The sequence below is a fragment of the Artemia sp. Qi Xiang Cuo genome, chromosome 1 (genome assembly GCF_049724085.1).
Source record: "Artemia sp. Qi Xiang Cuo chromosome 1, ASM4972408v1, whole genome shotgun sequence".
Taxonomy (NCBI): domain Eukaryota; kingdom Metazoa; phylum Arthropoda; class Branchiopoda; order Anostraca; family Artemiidae; genus Artemia; species Artemia sp. Qi Xiang Cuo.
Window position 1 is genome coordinate 28,074,738 of NC_142794.1, and position 21,978 is coordinate 28,096,715.

Here is a 21,978-nt window from a genome sequence, read left to right on the forward strand (position 1 = left end):
CTTATTTTCCTAAGAAACAAAGGGTTTTTGAGTGAGTTAGGTTTTTTATTGGTTTTTCGTTTGGATTTTTGCATTATATTTCGCTGAAGACACTATTAGTCATGCATATAAAATATTTGCTTAAGTTCTATTTTAATCAATATTTTCATAAAATTTCCCATTAACTTCTTTTTTCATTTTCAACTTTTTCTCTTTTTATTCACTTATTCATTTTGTTTAAGCTGAGTTACTGTAGATTCAATTTATATATTTGTCCCATTTATCGGGTACTTAGATACGAATTTGAAAAAATTCATAAGTTTCATCATTAAAACGCGCCCAAGTGATAAACAGATTTGTCTTTGCTTCATATGAAAAATCGCATAGGTGTGAACCAAGGGCTAGTCAAACGCTCACAACTGAGGGCTAGCTTCAGAACTGAGGACTAGGTTCATGTGAAAAATCACATAAGAGTAAACTGGGAGCTAGTTACAGACACTTAACTGAGGGCTAGTTTCAGAATTGATGGCTAGCTTCATGTGCAAAATCACATAGGTGTGCACTGCGTGCTATTAGACACTTCTAGTTGACACACTCTTGAACTAGTCTTCTAAAAAAATGACGAAAGTTGATTATTGCAACAGCAGGATAATAAACCCAAATATCAGCTATTATTTTTCATCATACATAGTGACCTCAAATAAGGGCATGACAGATTCTTAAGCAAAAAATTTCAGCGGTAATAATTAATCAATCATACCACTTAAAGTTAGCAATACTGCTTGTGGCAGCATTTCATAGCCATGCGCACTTGCCACAGCCTTTGAACATCATCAGGGTTTCACGGACGATTCGTGCAAGTGAATTATACTTACTTTAAGCACTGCTTTTGGTGTGGGCTGAGGACCTGAATCTGACTCTTGACCATCAGGACAGTTGAACTGACGCTGCTCTTGAACTGTAGCTAGTCTAAAATTACAAGATGTTAAAGAAGCACATCTGGAAAAAACGCTCTCTTAGGTGAAATAAAATTAACTTGATTTTCAAATTTGTTTTATTACTCATTAATTTATTTTATTTTTTAAAGTTCATTTTAAGGAAAATTAGAGGGTCTTTTCTTTGAATGTCTGTTTTTATTTATTTTATTTGTTTTTTTTTGTTTTTTTTATATTTTATTTGATTTCATTCCTTTTAAATTAGAGAATTATATATGGCAACAATTTTTATAGAGAGGAAGTAAATAAAAGACCGTGAAGAGAAATTTGTGGTTTTTCTAAAAGGAAATGCGACATTCTTACCAAGTGGAGCCAACTATGTCTCTAGGTCTAACCATCCCCTAACTTTCATAAAAAAATTCATTTCCCAAGATTTTCATGTCCATGGTTTTAACCGATTATTGAAAACCACTCAGCTGCACAGAATTACTAGATACATGCCTACCTATTGGCGTACGTAGCTTCTTCTCTAGGGGGGGGGGAGGCAGCCTATTCTGTGAAGAAGGGTGGGGGGGGCTGAAGTTATATTGCCAGTTCACGAAACCTTACATTGCCAGCAAGTTCTATCATACCTGTGAAATATTTATTAATAAGTATTCACCAAAAATCTTAAATCATCATTAAGTTTCAGCATTAATAGATCTTCTTGGATTAGAGTTAAATGTTTCCAAAACATTATGGATAATTGCGTCTTGTTTGACTTTTATTCTGTCATTCCAGCAGATTTATTTCCAGCTTTTTCAACCATCCACTTTTTATCAGCTGCTTTTTTAACCATCTACCTTTTTTCAACTGCTTTTTCTACCATATTTAGTGTAAATTTGAAATTCTATGGGGGAAGCTGCCCTCCCCCCTTCCGTAAGCCCATGTGCCTGCCTCTTCGCCGTATTTGTTAGGCTTACATGTTTGTATTCTCGTTTTAAAGAGGTGAAGTTAAGAATTTCTTTTTACTATAGAATATTTTATCCTTTAAAACTGTTGGATCCGTTAAAACAATAAAAGTGTAATTAGAAACATTACTTGGCTAAATACGGAACCAAGGCGAAGAATTGTTGAGGTGCATGAAAAAGCAGAGTAAAAATAATAAAAATCAACGCAATAAATAGAAGGTTTTTTTATGCGAAAAATCTTCTATGTGAGCCCCATAAGTATATTCTTCTATAAATACCAGTGAAAACTTTTGGAATTGTAATTAATGAATTCAATTAATGTAATGTAATATAATTAATGTTTTTAGTGCAAATCACAATGACTTCTGCCGCATTTTCTTTTAACCGATGTTTATAAATTGCAGCCCCCTGCTTTGAAACTAAATATCCAAAAGAAAGATGTATAAGGTACGCTAGCCCTTTAAATAGGAGTAGAGTGTTCAATCAATTACAGTTTAGAAAAAAGACATATAAGTTATTTTAGTTATTTTTATTAAAAGTTATTAGTTATTATTAGTTAAAAGTTATTTTACCCATTATAGTTGAAAATTATCCTCAAGAAATTTTCAGTTACTAAGAAAAATAAAAGCACTGGCTATGGCTTCTTCTCCAGTTTTATTATGTTTTTTTAAATTAATTTTATCCTTAGGCAATAACTACGTCATAGATGACCAACAAGAAAAAGCCTTAGCACGATTTATTACAGAACGAACCCCAGAAAATCAGGCACCTGAGTCACTGAAATACGACATCAAAGCCAATATGACATTATCTTGTTTATGAAGATGTATTTTTTTTTCAAAAATTGCATTTTATAAGAATATTTTCTTTTGTTACTTACAAAAGGCACTAGATATTACAAGTTCCTTTCAAACGAGCCCTTAAACAGCTTTCTAATTTGTTCCATTTTCCCGCTAGTGATGACAGAAAAAAGTGATTACCTATCTAAGCAGAGCTACCTATGCAAAAAAGCGATTTTATTGGTTTATAATGAAAGGTGGCAATAACTTCGCTGTTTATGTTTTGAAAAATGACGATTCTAATGCTGCATTTTCCATTTCAATCTGACATTATTTTTGAGGTTTTTCAGGCTGTTTTTCGAAAATCATATAAATTTGTGTTACCAAAAAGTTTTTACCCCTAAGATTAATTGAAATCACGGTTAACATTCCTGAATCAGCTTTTAATGGAAGCTTTTTCTCACTCGACACTATTTTTTAAAATGTTTTTAAATTTTGGTTACTATATGCCGTGGTTAATCCTTTACTAGGTTGCAGTAATCATTGCAACCATGAAAGTTCAGTGCATCTCTTGGGACCACTCTATTTTGTCTCAAACTAATGTCCAGGCTGCACTTCAGTCACATATGTTTTTAAAAATGCAAAATATTATTAATATTATGTTTTTCATTTACTTTAATATCATGCGTGTTTAACATGAGTAGACAATTAAAATGGCTATAAGCCTATATAAGCATTAATTTGCTCCCAACTATCGCTTTCTAAAACTGTGTCTTTTTATCTTTTGCCTGAACCATTTTACAGACAGGAAAATTGCTTTCTACGTGTGTAGTTAAAATAATGATACCTTAAATATTTTCTCCAGTTACAGTCAAATCTAGCTGAATAAATCTTATGCTTGAAGGATAAACTATATTCAATTCAACAGATTACGAACGGTATACGTAATTGGCGTTGGTGTCGTGAGTAATTTCCATTTTCATCACAAGTGTGACTAGAATTTAGCCCATTCATATCTGATTAAATAAAAAAACAGTTTTTTTATTAAAAGTAACGAGCAACATGAAAAAGAAGAAATTATTCCGTATATTAGGGGGGTGCCCCTCCTCTTCACGCTGACTTTCTTTAGCATTTTTTAAGAAAGTTCATATTCTACTTAAATGGCCCTTGTGTTTCAGGAGTTTTTCTTAAGGAATTGGGACAAAAGTTTGTAATTTAAAGTAAAGAGCAGGGGTACTGAGAAGGGGGCAGCCCTCAATACACGGAATAATTTCTGTTCTTATTTAATTTCTGTTTATTTTTCAGGTCATCATAAAATCCCCGTGCTGAAAATTATTCCCGGAAATCCCCCCCCCCCCTCCAATGGAAATTTTATCCCTTGGCAAACTTCCTTATAGAGAATATCTCCCTGTGTAATTCCCCCGCGTAAAATTTCCCCTGGAAAGTTCGCTCCGGGAACTTCCATCCCATTGAGAAATTCTCCCGGCAGAAAATTCATCCCCAGGCCCCAACCACCTCTCGGAATGTCTATATACTTTTAAATAATAATTACTATACGCAAATTTCATAGCTTCTGGCCCTCCCTCTGGGGGCTGTGGGGGGTCATTTCATCCTCAAAGACATGTTTATTGAGCCTTTCTGTATCTTGGTCAAGATCTCTTTTTATTTAATATGCCGACGGTATTTTTTATTTAAGTCGTTTCGAAGACAGTTTTTTCACGTTAAAAAACTCATATGAGAAAATAGGTCTCAATATAACATGCATGACCCTTACCTATTCAGAAAAGACTAGAGAAGTTTTATATGAGTTTAAAGGAAAATGAACTGTGTGGTGCTTTGCAATATTAGTGTCCATTTGCTGTTCTGCTTGTATGTGTTTGTGCATTTCTTATTTGGTCCTGGACTTAGATTATGCTGATGACTGAAGCATCCTAGATGAAAGTGTGAGCAAAATGAATGAACTTTTAGAGGTTTTGTGAGTTCAAGGTTCTAGAATAGGTTTGAAAATTAATGTTAAGAAGACTAAGTCACTGAGGCTAGGAATAAGTGAAGCTGAAAAAGTGACGTTGGGTAATGAAAAGATTGATCAGGTGGGCAGCTTCACTTACCTTGGTAGTATTATTAGTAAAGATGGTGGGAGCAGTGAAGATGTTAAATATAGAATAACCAAGGCTCAGGGTGTTTTTTCCCAGTTAAAAAAGGTTTGGAAGAATAGGAACATAAGTCTGCAAACCAAGATTAGAATATTAGAAGCTTCAGTGAGGACAGTAGTCCTCACTGATATGGCTCTGAAGCATGAGCACTCCGAAAATTGGATGAAGATTTGCTAGATGTTTTCCAGAGAATTTGCTTACAAATTGTTGTGGGTACCCGGCTGACTGACCGTATTTCAAACAGTAGGCTGTACGAAAAATGTTGTTAAATATCACTTTCTAGGGCTATAATGAAAGAAAGATTGAGGTGGCTAGGGCACGTTGTGCGGATGAAGGATGACAGATTAAGGCTAAACGGAAACAGTCTCAAACAGTCTAGGGCTAAACGGAAATCACGTGGTCCTCGTCTGGGGTGGGAGGACGTCATAAAGAAAGATTGACAGGAAATGGGATCTTCATGGGAGGCTGTAAAAAGGGGGGCTTTGAATAAATTGGGATGGAGGACGAGCGTGCGTAGCTGTGTTGGCCTCAGGTGGCTTGTTGCTGCGGTGAATTGTAGTAGTAGAATCAGCAGTTTCCTTTTATTATTCCGCTAATGACATTATGTTTTGTTAGTGGTAAATAAAGTTCATTCATTCATACTGAACAAAATCGCTATCCCAAAATTTTGATCGGACGATCTTAGGGAAAAGCTTGGGAACATGGGAGGGAGGGCTAGTTGCCCTTTAATCTTTTGGTCACTTATAAAGGTCACTAGAAATTTTAATTTTCGTTCCAATGAGCCCACTCCCAATCTTCGAGGACCATTGGTTCAATATGATAAACTCTGTGAAAAAAAAATAAACACGCATCCGTGATCTTTCTTCTGGCAAAAAAAAAATTCAAAATCCCACATTTTTAAAGATGGGAGCCTGAAAACTTTACAATTGGGTTCTCTTATACACTCAATATGCCGGTGCAATTTTCATAAGATTCCTTGATTTTTGGGTTATATTTCCCGCCTATTTTAAAAATCAGGTAAGTTTTCTCACGCTCATAACTTTTGATTGGTAATATTAAATTTTGTGAATCTTATATATTTGGAATCAACATAAAAAAGCAATTCTTTTGATGTATCTATTATTCAAAGAATTCAGTTTTTTAGAGTTTCGGTTACTATCGGGCCGAGTCACTCTTTACATACAGTTCGTTACCAAGAACTGTTTGATATATCGTAGTTGCAATGTTTTTTATTCCTGTATTTAAAATAAATATTCAAAAGTAGGACAACTGTTAAACTCACAAAGTAAGCAAAACATTTCAATAATTGAAGATTTTAACAAAGAAGAAGCAAAGCTACTTTGCCCATGATGGTTTAAAATTTTGTTTCAAGGAAGCTTCAATTCCCTGGACAGAAAGGTGAATCAAGGTCTTGGGACCACGTTACTTTGTCTCAAGCTAATGTTTCGGTTACACGATAGTCCCACCTGTCTATCAAAAAGTAAAACCAAACGAATTATCTGCGTTTTTCCTTAGTTCTAACACTACGATTGAATTATTGAGCATACACTTTAAATGCATAGAAACTGATTCGAAAATAATGTGTCAACACAAGTTTCTTTCCAACTAATACTACGTCCTTTTATATTTTGCCTGCTTTATCTGACAGATAGAAAACTGTTTTTACAATTTCAGTTTTTTCTAATTAAAAAAAAACATGTTTTAAATCTTAACTCTAGTCACGTGTGATTTTTATCTATCTGCAAATACAGCTATATCGGATATCGGATATCGGATATCGGATATCGGAGGTAACAGCTCCTTTTCTTCCTGCTTTTAAAGTAAATATCAAACAATTCGTCGTAACGAACTGTAAATAAAGAGCCACTCGGACTAATTATAACCAAAACTTTAAAAAGATGAACTTTTGATAATAATTAATGCATAAAAATTGGCAATTTATGCTGATTCAAAATAAATAAAATTCCTAAGTTTAATCTTGCCTATCAAAGGCTACAAGCCTGAAAATATTTGACTGATATTTGAAAAAGGGAGGTATCCCCCCCCCAAAAAGTCAAGAGATCTTAATGAAAATCGCACTATTAGATTCAGCCTATCAGAGAACCCTTTCGTTTAGGTTTCAAGCTCCTATCTACAGAAATGCCTAATTTCGCATTTTTCGCCAGAAAAAAAAAAATCACAGATGCGTGTTTATTAGATTTTTTTCAGGGTTGATAGTGTTGAGCCGGTGGCTCTAACGATCAGGAGATTGCTCATTGAAGCTGAAATCAAAAGTTCTAGTGCCCTTTTAAAGGGACTAAAAGGTTGGACCACAGGAAAGTAGAATTTACTGCCATTTTGTGGCAAAAACTATGATTTTGCCGCAAAAAGGACCAAGTTACTTTCGATTGAAAGTTATCATACAGCCAATTGATTGAAAAGCACAAAGAAACTGTATATTAAGTTACCCAGTTAGGTTAGTTACCCAGTTAGTTACCCAGTTACCCAGTTAGAGAAGAAGTATTGCCGCTCGATGGCGCATTCGTCCGTGAAGAGTCATGTTGTCAGTACAAGATAAATAGGTAAAATGGACGTTTATCTTAATTTAACTGAGTTGATACACATGATTTTTCATGAAATTATGTTTAGTGATAAATAATTGCGCATAAACTATTATGAAGGACGGGCGGTGGGTCATTGTTTAGGCGGGGTGGGTGCGGGTGCGTAAAAGACAGCATTTTAGTGCCCAAACTGTCTAACTTTCCACGAGCCTTCAGATAAATATAGATAGGGGAAGAGGGGGGGGGGGGGGTGTAGCCTAAGGATTATTTTCGCATATTCCTTCATTTAGACTAACCTGAATAAGGTTGATGTAGGCTGACACGTCTCATTTTGTTGGAGAAAAATGGTTCTGACATTTGTTTTAAAGCTCCATTTAACTAAACTGTTTGCATCATATTTTATTTAAGATTATATAGAGTGACGTGTAAGTACACATCAGCTATCATAAAAGAGGACCGGTGGGTTATTTTGTAAGCGGGGGGGGGGCTTCAAAGATTAATGCCCTATTTTCTAACTGTCAATCAGCCTCCAGATAAATATACACTGAGTTATGGAAGAGGTGGGACGTAGAAATTGATATTTAATCCCTCTTAATTCCCGGCAATATTTTAAGTCCCCGTCCTTATTATTGGTGCTGGGGGGGGGGAGGTAATAATGCCCCTACTATTGTAACAGTCTTTTTCTGTATAGTATAAAATATTACAGTCTTATACTTTCCTGCACAGAGGCGGAAAAGGTGAAGTGGGGCATTAGGAATCTCACAGTGAAGTTTCATGGGGGTAGTGGGTGGGGGTAGCAGTGCTACCAGGAGCTTTGTTTTCAGCAGTTTTAAATGGTAATATTTCTCGTTTTCTATTTATATAAAATTATTCGATGTATTTACATATGTGTATGCAATGTCTGTAAACATAGAGACCCCCTATCATACAGGTCACGACGGCTCCAGCCACACAGAAAATCAAAAGCGGTGCAAAGTTTCCATTCACATGAATAATAATACCCCTCCCTGTCCACCCATAATTTTGCAGCATAAACTATAATAAAACTTATTCAACAAAACTACTGTTCATTGAAAATTTTGACTAAACATTCAAGTTTTGTCCGAAATTCTAATCAAACACGAACATTTTAATTCTTAAGCAGAAAAACTGAAAAAGCGAAACGCTACCAATCAATTTAGTATTATTGATATAAAAGCAAGAAATTGAGAGTTTATGGGCCAGTAACCTGCATCCTATTTTGGCTAGATCTGGGCTTTGTTGAAATTCGATCAGAAAATAAATAAAAAACTAGTTTTCAGGCTGCTCTTTTCTTTCAGTTGAAAAATATTTTTTCTAAATTTCATTTTAAAAGAAAGACTTAGTGAGGTACCATATCCTAGTAAACTAAAGGGGGATATTTTAATCAATTGTACCTTTCGACAAAAAACCTCCAAAGTTGCTTCCCATATTGTGGCTGAAAATTACCTTCAAGGAAGTTGAATTCCTTAGAGAAAGAGGTGAATGAACGCAATGGGACTGCAGTGCTTTCTCCCCTACTAACACTAGATTTTAAAATACTTAACTCACTGACATAAAAAGGGGGAAAGTAACAGTGTCGTAGGAGCTATTTAAAGATCACATTGAAAATCAAACAAAAACAGAAGAGAGCATTAAAAATGAACAAAATGTTGATTGTTAAAATAAAAGCTGTATCTCTAATTTCATTTTTCGTTCAGTTTACGGATATTTTTCAACTTTCACAGATTGAAAATTTATATTCCAACCAGCCAAAAACTGGTGAGAAATTTCACGAGACTCGTTTTTTAGCCCTAATCACTGAGTGTGGTATCATGTTCCTGCATTTTAAAGTCTATCCTAGACTTCTTAACAGTGTAGGCTGGAAGTTCGCTAGCTCAACGATAATTGAGTGCAGAGAGGAAATTTAATAAAGACAAATACGATTTTTGGGTGGTAAGCCAGATTTAAAAAAAAAGTTTTTTTTTTCAAATGGGACATTAGGTGTAGTTTTGCTTCGGAACTTTCTTAAGCTTGCCCTAAAAAAAATATGCAATTTTGTCGCATACAGTCCAAGAGGTAAATTATCATTGGTAAATTTAAGGTGTTGCAGATAAAAAATTCAATTAATTATAAAATTTTGTCAGATGTGAAATATATAAGGATTTTAAAAAACTGAAAGATATTAAAAGTATTTTAGATGTGAACGTAATAAAATGTAGTAAAACTTATGTCATTATTATTGCAAATTTTCTGAAACAATTTCGCAGAGAATTTTGAACTTCTCATAAACAAGTATTGTCATAAACACTATCTTTGCTTCTTAGACTTGATATCCTTAAGTTTTAAAGTGTGTCTAGGACTAGTTAAGGGCAGGGGCGTCATTTTCTAAGGAGAAGGAGGGGACAGTTGTACCTCAAAACCACAGTTTATCCCCCCCCCACCCCCTAGGAGAAATTTAGCGTCTTCAAAAATATTTTTCAAAACTAAGATAGTCCAACGTAACTCAAGCATCCACAGAAACAGATCAGTTTTCTTTGGCATATCTTTGCATTTACGGTACTATATGGCTCATTTTTCATTTTTCACGGTCATTTTCACTTGACTTGGAAAAATTGGCTCCATCTTTATTCCTCTGCCCCCCAGGATTTTGGTGAAACTACGTGACGTGTTAACGGGAGTAGATACCTATCATGAGGTCCCACGGGGACTCCATATATGGGCATAGAGTCCCTAGGGAGAACACCCGTGCTGTCAGTTCCACGGGGACTCCATATATGGGCATAGAGTCCCTAGGGAGAACACCTGTGCTCTCAGTCCCGATCCCACACCAAAAATGGGCATGGAATACCCAGGGAAAACACGCTTCCGAGAAATTGGTGATCGTCCAGGAGAATTGTTTCCGGGCGAAGTTTAGTAATGTCTTTGGTGTTCGTCCAGGAGAATTGTTTCTGGGCGAAGTTTATTAATGTCTTTGGTGTTCGTCCAAGAGAATTTTTTCTGGGCGAAGTTTATTAATGTCTTTGGTGTTCGTCCAAGATAATTGTTTCCGGGTGAAGTTTATTAATGTCTGACAGATGATGTCAAGGTTGATTGATTTGTCACGAAAGAGGAATCATCTCCGGGCGAATGTTTTGATCTTAGAGATGAAGAGATTAACGCGGGAAAGGGTTTCATAGGAATTTCAAAATGTGACAGGGCAGGGATGTCAAAACAAAAGGAATACGCTGAAATTACGTTTAGGGATTATTTGGGCGAAATAGTTTTTAGACATTTTAGGGAATTCTTTGGGCGAAACAGTTAGAGACATTTTAAAAGATGATTTTAGAAGAGGATTTAGAAGAGGATTTGAGGGTGAAACTCTGTGGTCGTTATAATACACAAGTTCCATTTGAACAGTGTCGTGAGGTCCATTTTTTTCCCCATAACTATACTTTATGACTTTTTGCACACCCCAATATCAAGCAATACTTTTCAAAGGCATTTCAGAGCAAGTTCCTTTCTTAATGTTCCCTCCTAAACCCATTTTACAACTTGAAAGCATCCATCCTTTTCACCCACAACATTACTTTATAGCTTTTTGGATACCTCAACACCAAGCAATACTTTTCAAAAGGCATTTCAAAGCAAGTTCTTTTCATAATGTCCCTCCTAAACCCATTTTACAAGTTGAAGTACCCATCCTTTTCACCCACAACTTTACTTTACAGCTCTTTGGATACCTCAACACCAAGCAATACTTTTCAAAAGGCATTTCAGAGCAATTTCTTTTCTTAATATCCTTCTTAAACCAATTTTACAAATTCTAAATTTTTCCTTAGTAGATAGAAAAACCTATATCATAGTTGTGAGTACTTTTTCGAAAGATAAGCAGTTCTATTTCAATTTTAAGTTTTCTCAATGAAGTGAAGAAAAGTTCAAGTTCTTTTCTGAATTTTACCAAAGAACACACTTTAATTCTAATTTCTCCAGAGAAAATAAAAATCTTCCACTTCAGTTTTAAGTTCCCCAAAGACATAAAGAAATTTAAAGTTCTATTCTAAATTTTTCCGTAGTAGATAGAAAAAGCTATATCATAGTTGTGAATATTTTCTCGAAAGATAAGCAGTTCTCTTTCAATTTTAAATTTTCCAAATGAAGTGAAGAAAAGTTCAAGTTCTCTTCTGAATTTTCTCAATGAAAAAGAAATTAGTTATTAATCAATTCTATTTTTCCAAATAATATAAAAATTTTCCTCTTCGGTTCAGATTTGTCTCAAAGGGATGAAAAAATTTTAAATACTGTTCCAAATTTTTCATAGAAGATAGAAAATTTCAAGTTCTCTTCTGAATTTTACCAAAGAACACAATTCAATTCTAATTTCTCCAGAGAAAATAAAAATCTTCCACTTCAGTTTTAAGTTCACCAAAGACATACAGAAATTTAAAGTTCTATCCTAAATTTTTCCGTAGTAGATAGAAAAAGCTATACCATAGTTGTGAATATTTTCCCGGAAGATAAAAAGTTCTAGTTCAATTTATAATTTTCTCAACGAAGTGAAGAAAAGTTCAAGTTCTATTCTGAATTTTTTCAATGAAAAAGAAATTAGTTATTGATCATTTCTATTTTTCCAAATAATATAAAAATTTTCCACTTTAGCTCAGATCCGTCTCGAAGAGATTAAAAATTTAAAATACTGTTCCAAATTTTTCACAGAAGATAAAAAAGTTCAAGTTCTCTTCTGAATTTTACCAAAGAACACAATCCAATTCTAATTTCTCCAGAGAAAACAAAAATTTTCCACTTCAGTTCTCTATTTCACAAGGACATAAAGAAATTTAAAGTTCAATTCTAAATTTTTCGGTGGAAGATAGAAAAAGTAATACTATACTTGTGAATATTTTTCCGGAAGATAAAAAGTTCTAGTTAAATTTAAATTTTCTCAACGAAGTGAAGAAAAGTTCGAGGTTTCTTCTGAATTTTACCAAGGAACACACTTCAATTCTAATTCCTCCAGAGAAAATAAATATCTTCCACTTCAGTTTTAAGCTCCCCAAACACACTAAGGAATTTAAAGTTAACTTCTAAACTTTTTCCGTAGTAAATAGAAAAAGCTATACCATACTTGTGAATATTTTCCCGGAAGATAAAAAGTTCTAGCTCAATCTTTAATTTTCTCAACGAAGTGAAGAAAAGTTCAAGTTCTATTCTGAACGAACGTACGCGCGCGTACGTAGGCTAACCTAGCCTAACCTAACTTAACCTAACCTAACTTAATCTAGCCTAACCTAATCATACACCCAACTTTTTGCCTGTCTCTCACCTAACCTAACCTAAGTGAAGCATACGTAGGCTAACCTAACCTCACTTAACCTAACCTAATCTAACCTAACTTAATTTAGCCTAACCTAACCTAACCAAACTCGCCGGAAAAGGTTAGGTTAACTTATCATGAGCGCTCATGATAAGTTAACCTAACCTAACTTAAACATGTTGAAATGTTTCTATTAATTTATTAATATTTATTTATACTTAATCTAATCTAAACTATTGTTTTGGAGGTTAGATGAACGAGTTTGAACGATTTTCTTTAATAATAGAACGAGTCACTCATTTTCTAATTTAAAAATTTGAGGGGTAAATCCATAAGACAAAGGAGCTAAAATTTAATTTAAAATTAAAACAGAACTTTAAATTTTTCATCTCTTTGAGAAAAAAACCAGAACTGACGTGGAACCTATTTATTTTCTTGGAAAAATTAGAAGAGAACTTGAACATTTTGCACTTCATTGAGAAAATTTAGAATTAAAGTGGAACTTTATCTTCATGGTGAATATTCACGATCAATATATAACTTTTTCTATCTTCTATGAAAAATTTGGAACAGAACTTTAAATTTTTTCATCTCTTTGAGAAAAATCAGAACTGAATTTAAGAAAATTTAGAATTAAAGTGAAACTTTTTATCTTCACTGGAAAATAATCACAATCATAGTATAACTTTTCCTATCTTCTACGGAAAAATTTAGAACTGAAATTTAAATTTTTTATGTCTTCGAGAAATTAAGAACTGAAGTGGAAACTTTTTTTCATTTTCATTGGTAAAATTCAAATTGAGCTAACTTTTTTCTCTTCTTTAAGAAAATTCAGAAGAGAACGTGAACATTTTGCACTTCTTCGATAAAACTCAGAATTAAAGTGGAGCTCCTTATCTTCATGTCGAATATTCACAATCAATGTATAACTTTTTCTATTTTCTATGAAAAATTTGGAACAGAACATTAAATTTTTATGTCTTTGAGAAATTAAGAACTAAAGTGGAATGTTTTTTCATTTTCATTGGTAAAATTAAGAATTGAGCTAACTTTTTTCTCTTCTTTAAGAAAATTTAGAAGAGAACTTGAACATTTTGCACTTCTTCGAGAAAACTCAGAATTAAAGTGGAGCTCCTTATCTTCATGTCGAATATTCACAATCAATGTATAACTTTCTCTATCTTCTATGAAAAATTTGGAACAGAACTTTAAATTTTTCATCTCTTTGAGAAAAATCGGAACTGAATTTAAGAAAAATTATAAATAAAATGAAACTTTTGACCTTCATGGAAAATAATCACAATCATAGTATTACTTTTTCTATCTTTCATCTAAAAATTTAGAATAGAACTTTAAATTTCTTTATGTCTTTGTGAAATATAGAACTGAAGTGGAAAATTTTTATTTTCCCTAGAAAAATAGAGTTAATCAATAATTTATTTCTTTTACATAGAGAAAATTCAGAAGAGAACTTGAACTTTTCTTCACTTCGTTGAGAAAATTTAAAATTGAAGTAGAACTTTTTATCTTCCGGGAACATATTCACAACTATGATATTACTTTCTCTATCTTCCACCGAAAAATTTAGAATAGAACTTTAAATTTCTTTATGACTTTGTGAAATAAAGAACTGAAGTGGAAGATTTTTATTTTCTCTGGAGAAATTAGAATTGAAGTTTGTTCTTTGGTAAAATTCAGAAGAGAACTTGAACTTGTCTATCTTCTATGAATTATTTGGAACAGTTTAAAAAAATTTTTCATCCCTTTGAGACAGATCTGAACTGAAGTGGAAAATTTTTATATTATTTTGGAAAAATAGAAATGATCAATAACTTATTTCTTTTTCATAGAGAAAATTCAGAAGAGAACTTGAACTTTTCTTCAGTTCGTTGAGAAAATTAAAAATTGAACTAGAACTTTTTATCTTCAGGGAAAATATTTAGAACTATGGTATAGCTTTTTCTATCTACTACGGAAAAATTTAGAATAAAACTTTAAATTTCTTTATGTCTTTGGGGAACTTAAAACTGAAGTGGAAGATTTTTATTTTCTCTGGAGAAATTAGAATTGAAGTTTGTTCTTTGGTAAAATTCAGAAGAGAACTTGAACTTTTCTATCTTCTATGAAAAATTTGGAACAGTTTTAAAAATTTTTTCATCCCTTTGAGACAGATCTGAACCGAAGTGGAAAATTTTTATATTATTTGGAAAAATAGAAATGATCAATAACTAATTTCTTTTTAATAGAGAAAATTCAGAATAGAACTTGAACTCTTCTTCACTTCGTTGAGAAAATTAAAAAATTGTACTAGGACTTATTATCTACAGTGAGAATACTCTTAAGTATGCTCTTACTTTTTTTATCTTCCACCAAAAAATTTAGAATTGAACTTAAAATTTCTTTATGTCTTAGTGAAATAGAGAACTGAAGTGGAAGATTTTTGTTTTCTCTGGAGAAATTAGAATTGAATTGTGTTCTTTGGTAAAATTCAGAAGAGAACTTGAACTTTTTTATCTTCCATGAAAAATTTAGAAGAGTAATTAAAATTTTTCATCTCTTTGAGATAGATCTGAACTGAAGTGGAAAATTTTTATATTATTTGGAAAAATAGAAATGATCAATAACTAATTTCTTTTTCATTGAGAAAATTCAGAATAGAACTTGAACTTTCCTTGACTTCTTTGAGAAAATTGAAAATTTAACTAGAACTTTTTATCTTCTGTGAAAATATTCACAAGTATGGTATTACTTTTTCTATCTTCCACCGAAAAATTTAGAATTGAACTTTAAATTTCTTTATGTCGTTGTGAAATAAAGAACTGAGGTGGAAGATTTTTGTTTTCTCTGGAGAAATTAGAATTGAATTGTGTTCTTTGGTAAAATTCAGAAGAGAAATTGAACCTTTTTTCACTTCGTTGAGAAAATTTTAAATTGAACTACAACTTTTTATCTTCCTTGAAAATATTCAAAATTATGGTATTAATTTTTATATCTTCCACCGAAAAATTTAGAATTGAACTTTAAATTTCTTTATTTCTTTGTGAAATAAAGAACTGAAGTGGAAGATTTTTATTTTCTCTGGAGAAATTAGAATTGAATTGGATTCTTTGGTGAAATTCAAAAGAGAACTTGAACTTTTTTATCTTCTGTGAAAAATTTGGAACAGTATTTTAAATTTTTCATCTCTTCGAGACAGGTCTGAACTTAAGTGAAAAATTTTTAAATTATTTGGAAAAATAGAAATGATCAATAACTGATTTCTTTTTCATTGGGAAAATTAAGAATAGAACTTGAACTTTTCTTCACTTCGTTGAGAAAATTAAAAATTAAAAAATTCACAACTATGATATAGCTTTTTCTATCTTCTACGAAAAAATTTAGAATAGAACTATAAATTTCTTTATGTCTTTGGGGAACTTAAAACTGAAGTGGAAGATTTTTATTTTCTCTGGACAAATTAGAATTGAAGTGTGTTCTTTGGTTAAATTCCGAAGAGAACTTGAACTTTTCTTCACTTCATTGAGAAAATTTAAAATTGAAATAGAACTGCTTATCTTTCGAAAAAATATTCACAACTATGATAAAGCTTTTTCTATCTACTAAGGAAAAATGTAGAATTTGTAAAATTGGTTTAAGAAGGATATTAAGAAAAGAAATTGCTCTGAAATGCCTTTTGAAAAGTATTGCTTGGTGTTGAGGTATCTAAAGAGCTGTATAGTAAAGTTGTGGGTGAAAAGGATGGATGCTTCAAGTTGTAGAATGGGTTTAGGAGGGACATTATGAAAAGAAGTTGCTCTGAAATGCCTTTTGAAAAGTATTGCTTGGTGTTGAGGTATCCAAAAAGCTATAAAGTAATGTTGTGGGTGAAAAGGATGGATGCTTTCAAGTTGTAAAATGGGTTTAGGAGGGAACATTAAGAAAGGAACTTGCTCTGAAATGCCTTTGAAAAGTATTGCTTGATATTGGGGTGTGCAAAAAGTCATAAAGTATAGTTATGGAGAAAAGTGTGGGTACTTCAACTTGTAAAATGGGTTTAGGAGGGACATTAAGAACTGAACTTGTTCTGAAATACCTTTTGAAAAGTACTGCTTGGTGTTGGGGCATTCAAAATGCTGTAAAGTAAAGTTGTGGGTGAAAAGGATGGGTACTTCAACTTGTAAAATGGATTTAGGAATGACATTAAGAAAGGAACTTGTTCTGAAAAGATATAATAAAGACTTTTGAAATGTGGGGGCCCTTCTGTGTCTCAAGTGCGCAAAAAAAAGTATTAAAAAATGGGGAGGGGGCTCTTTGGGGGCCCGGGGGGCCTTGGGAGGTCTGGGGGGCCCTTGGGGCGCCGGGTGATCCTTTGGGGGCCCCGGGAGACCTTTGGGGACGGGAGGTTTCCTTCGGGGTGGGGGTTGGGGTATCGGAGCCCTTTGGGGTTGGAGTAGGGGACCTCACGACACTGTTCAAATGGAACTTGTGTATTATAACGACCACAGAGTTTCACCCTCAAATCCTCTTCTAAATCCTCTTCTAAAATCATCTTTTAAAATTGTCTCTAACTGTTTCTCCCAAATAATTCCCTAAAATGTCTAAAAACTATTTCGCCCAAATAATCCCTAAACGTAATTTCAGCGTGTTCCTTTTGTTTTGACATCCCTGTGCTGTCACATTTGAAATTCCTATGAAACCCTTTCCCGCGTTAATCTCTTCATCTCTAAGATCAAAACATTCGCCCGGAGATAATTCCCCTTTCGTGACAAATCAATCAACCTTGACATCATCCGTCAGACATTAATAAACTTCACCCGGAAACAATTCTCTTGGACGAACACCAAAGACATTAATAAACTTCGCCCAGAAACAATTCTCTTGGACGAACACCAAAGACATTAATAAAGTTCGCCCAGAAACAATTCTACTGGACGAACACCAAAGACATTAATAAACTTCACCCGGAAACAATTCTCCTGGAAGATCACCAATTTCTCGGAAACGTGTTCTCCCTGGGGATTCCATGCCCATATATGGTGTGGGATCGGGACTGACAGCACAGGTGTTTTCCCTAGGGACTCTATGCCCATATATGGAGTCCCCGTCAAACTGACAGCATGGGTGTTCTCCCTAGGGACTCTATGCCCATATATGGAGTCCCCGTCTGACCTCATGATAGGTATCTACTAACGGGTAGGCGGGGTATCCATTTGGTCAGGGATAGTTGACTATTTGGACCCTCTGAATACAACAATAGTTCATTTTGTGTCATATGGGATAAAAAATTAAAACAACTGGAAACTATTTTGACTTGAGAAAAGAGCTTTTGGATATCGCATCCCGATGCCATAGTAGATTAAAATACCCGCACATTTCGTTTTAGCTCTATTTTAGAATCAAATTCCTAATATAAAGAAACTTTTGTTCTAAGAATCATTTATTATCCAATTTTCCTTGAATACTTACTGCTTTTCAACAACTACTGCTTCTCAGACAGTCCCTTTCATATACGGAATAATTTCTGTTCGTTTTAAGTTTTAATGTCGCTCCTTACTTTCGGTTTAAAAAAACTTTTTTTTCATTTAATTTCTGAACGTTTTTAGTTAATGTAGCTTTGATTTTGGCTCAACGTATGTGAAGAATTAAAACAAAATTTGCATATTAATTTTACTTTTTTGGCTAAATGGCTTTCTTGGAATTTTGTTCTGACGTAACTTACGAATTAACTTACGTAACGAACTTCTATATTCGTATGTTTTTATTACGTATATTAGGGAGTTCGCCCCCTAGTCAATACCTCGCCCTTTACACTAAAGTCCGAATTATGTTTGAATCACAAACCCCTGAATCACAAAGGCCGGTTAATTAGAATAGATAGCTCTTCTGAAAGTACTAAAAAAAAACTTTAGCGTAAAGAGTGAGATATTGACTTGGGGGTGACTCCCCTCATATACGTAATAATTTCTCTTTGTTTCAAGTTTTAATGTTACTCCTTACTTTCGGTTGAAAAAAATTTGTTTTTTTCATTTATTTTCTGATCGTTTTTTAAATAATGCAGGGAAATCGGGCGCCCCCTTCATAGAAATGTCCCTACCTCCAAGGAAATATCCTCCATGGAAAGATCCTCCCCCGTAACCCCTATTCCGACCCCCCCCCCCACACCAGAAAAAAATCCCTCCTGAAAACATCTGTATAACCGTCCGAATAACCAATACTATATGTAAACAATGGGCAAAGTTCTTAACTTGTAGCCCTTCCCTCGAGAATTGTAGGGGATTAAGTCATCCTCAAAGACATATCTGTCAGATTTTCGACTGTGCTGAACAAAATGGCTATCTCTAAATTTTGATTGGGTGACTTCGGAAAAAATGAGAGAGGGAGGGGACCAAATTGCCCTCCAATTATTTTAGTCACTTAAAAAGGGCACTAAAACTTTTAATTTCCGTTCGAATGAGCCCTCTCATGATATTCTAGGACTACTGAATCGATACGATCACCCCTGAGGAAAAAAACAAACAAACAAAAAACACGCATCCGTGATCTTTCTTCTTGCAAAAAATATAAAATTCCGTATTTTTTCAGATAGGAACTTGAAAGTTCTAAAGTAGAGTTCTCTGATGCGCTGAATCTGGTGGCGTGAGTTTCATTAAAGTTCTATGACTCATAGGGGTTGTTTCCCACTTTGTTCAAAAATTGGGCAAATTTTCTCAGGCATGTAACTTTTGATGGGTAAGACTAAACTTGATGAAACTTACATATTGAAATCAGCATAAAAATCTGATTCTTTTGATGAATCTATTGGTATCAAAATTTCATTTTTTAGAGTTTCGTTTACTATTTATTAAGTTTTATTTTGTCTCAAAAAGTGCATTAAGTCATACTTTTGCTTTTCTGTTTTTTAGTTTTATAAGACTAGTCCCAATCAGTCTTTGCTAATTTATCGGCAATCTTCAAATTTCTTATAAAATATTCCATTTCTAGTATCTGATTCTTGCCATTCATTAATGTTCAAAATGCCTTTTTTTTAAACTCTAATAGAAAAAAAAATATAAAAATACTGAAGAATACCCAAAAGATAGATCCAACTTGAAAAGAACGAAACCTCAGTCGTTTCCGATCAGGGTAAAGTAGGAGAGAGCAAGGGGGCATTTTCCCCCTAGGTTTTGAAACTTACTTCTTTTGGTACTGTCGTTGAAGTATACTACTACTACTACTACTACTACTACTAATAACTCACTGCAGCACCCAGCTGCCTGAGGCCAACACAGCTACGCATGCTCCTCCTCCACCCCAATCTATTCAAAGCCTCCCTTTTTACACCCGCCCACGAAGTTTTCATTTCCTTTAAATCTTTTTTTAAGACGTCCTCCCACCCCAGACGGGGACAACCTGCTTTCCGTTTAGCCCTAGACGATTGGCCGAAAAGAATAATCTTCGGAAATCTGTCATCCTTCATCCGCACAACGTGCCCTAGCCACCTCAACCTTTCTTTCATTATAGCCCTAGAGAGCGGTATTGAACCACATTTTTCGTATAGCCTATTGTTTGAAATACGGTCAGTCAGCCGGGTACCCAGAACAAGTATAGCTTTGAAGTATAGCTTACTGGTATATTCATTGAAAACATCGAAAAACCAAAAAATTACCCCCTCCACTAGTTTACCCCTACATTTCTGTGAATTGAAACTGCTGTGGACCCTGGCTTAAAAATGATCCTTCGACATGGAAGGATAAGCAAGTACATGCTACTGCCATTGGTTAACCAAAATGGATCAAAAGTAAAATAAAAAAAAGAGCTTTTAAGACTTTTAAGACTTTAAACAATAAAAAAAATAAAAAAAAATATTTAAAGACTTTAAGTGACTAACTATTGTTAATTGTTAAACTAAATCTTACACTTACATAGCAAGCTTAATATTATAATAAGAGTTTTTAATTCGGTATAAAAGAGCCTATTTTTTCGTCATTATCTAATTTTTGTTACCTATTTCGTTAATATATAATTCGTTATAACTTTCGTTGGATTCAAAACTTAATAAATCATCACTATTATGAATAGTGTTAAAAAAAGGAAATTGATCATTAATATCCAGAAAAAAAGTGAAAAAAATGTGAAAAGTTCATTTTACTTCAAAACGATTTAAACCCAGAGCAATAAAGCTTGTCTTTTTTTGTCCTCGCCCCAACGGGATGTTAGGTTAATTTTTTTTCCCAAAAAATCTTCTTTTACGACAAATATTGATATTGCATTTCCTAGTAAATTTTATAAGGTTAATAAGATACCTAAAAGTTCTCAAAGGCCCAATAGCCACACGTGTAGAGTGGACCCTAGGGCAGGATCTGCAGCTTAGAAAATCATTTTCTTCCTCATGTATGCAGTAAGGACTTCATCTATAGGTATTCACAGATAGATTTTTCAGAGCATCCTACACTTGGGAATTATCCAATCTGTAAAATAATGGGAAAGAAAAAAAAGGATTGTTGGAATACAATGGTTTGCTTTTCGATATAAATAGACGATGAAGAGACTCTTTTTTCTATAGTCTTGAACCTGAACAGAAAAGAGTCTTACATCTTCCTAATTTACCTTTTCAAGGTTAACAGTGTTCCAGTTAACTTTTTACATCTTCGTATGAAATTGTCAATCCTGGTTGGCTCGTCTGTTAGAAACCTAGAAAATTAGAATAGCAGTGCAACGAAGAAAAAAGCAAATGTAAGCACTAAAGATGGTAACGATTTTCCAGGGAAAGAGAGAATGACCCTAGTAACCAAAATGAAATTGAAAACTTCATCCAAGTGACTGGTCTTGGATAAATTAAATTGCCTAAAGTAAAAGCCCTAATCCAGTTTTTTTGATAGAAAGCTTGCTCTCGTAAAGCTTTCGAAGGAATAGAAATTGAAGAATTCCAGGGGAACGAGTTTTTTCTTTCAAGAAGAGGTTTATACTAACAAATTGGAAAATAGTTATAAAAGATGTTTTGCAAATTAACGACTGTTTTGGCTGTCATTTCTCATGCTAATTGGAAAATAGACGACACTGACACCCAAAAACCTATTGGGTGACTTATAAGTAAAAAGTGGCAACTGGCATTGGCAAAAAACACTTTAAAATAGAAAATTATTACTTCAGTTTATACATCAAAAGAATTTGCCTTTTATACTGATTCAAAATATGTAAGATCCACTAAGTTTGAACAGCCACAAACAATTCAACACTCTTGATGAAGATTAATTTAAAAAGAAAAGTTTTTCTAATGGAAGTAAAAAGTGAAGTTGAAATGAAAAAAAAATTACTGCTTCGCAGTTTATCTATAATGTGTCAGCAAAGTTGGTTAAGAAAATACTGACTCGTGGTTATTCTCCATATTTGAAGA

The 21,978-nt window shown here is 33.6% G+C and overlaps 1 protein-coding gene across 1 annotated transcript in view; it reads right to left on the minus strand.

The window, feature by feature from the left end:
* The window catches only part of LOC148956173 (coiled-coil domain-containing protein AGAP005037), a 398,884-nt gene that overhangs the window by 20,745 nt on the left and 356,161 nt on the right, over window positions 1-21,978 (minus strand). The window contains exons 11-12 of the mRNA XM_089089607.1: window positions 21,192-21,275; window positions 855-948 (exon numbers count right to left, since the gene is read on the minus strand). Coding sequence (XP_088945733.1) covers window positions 855-948; window positions 21,192-21,275 — 178 coding nt within the window. The remainder of the gene's footprint in view (window positions 1-854; window positions 949-21,191; window positions 21,276-21,978) is intronic.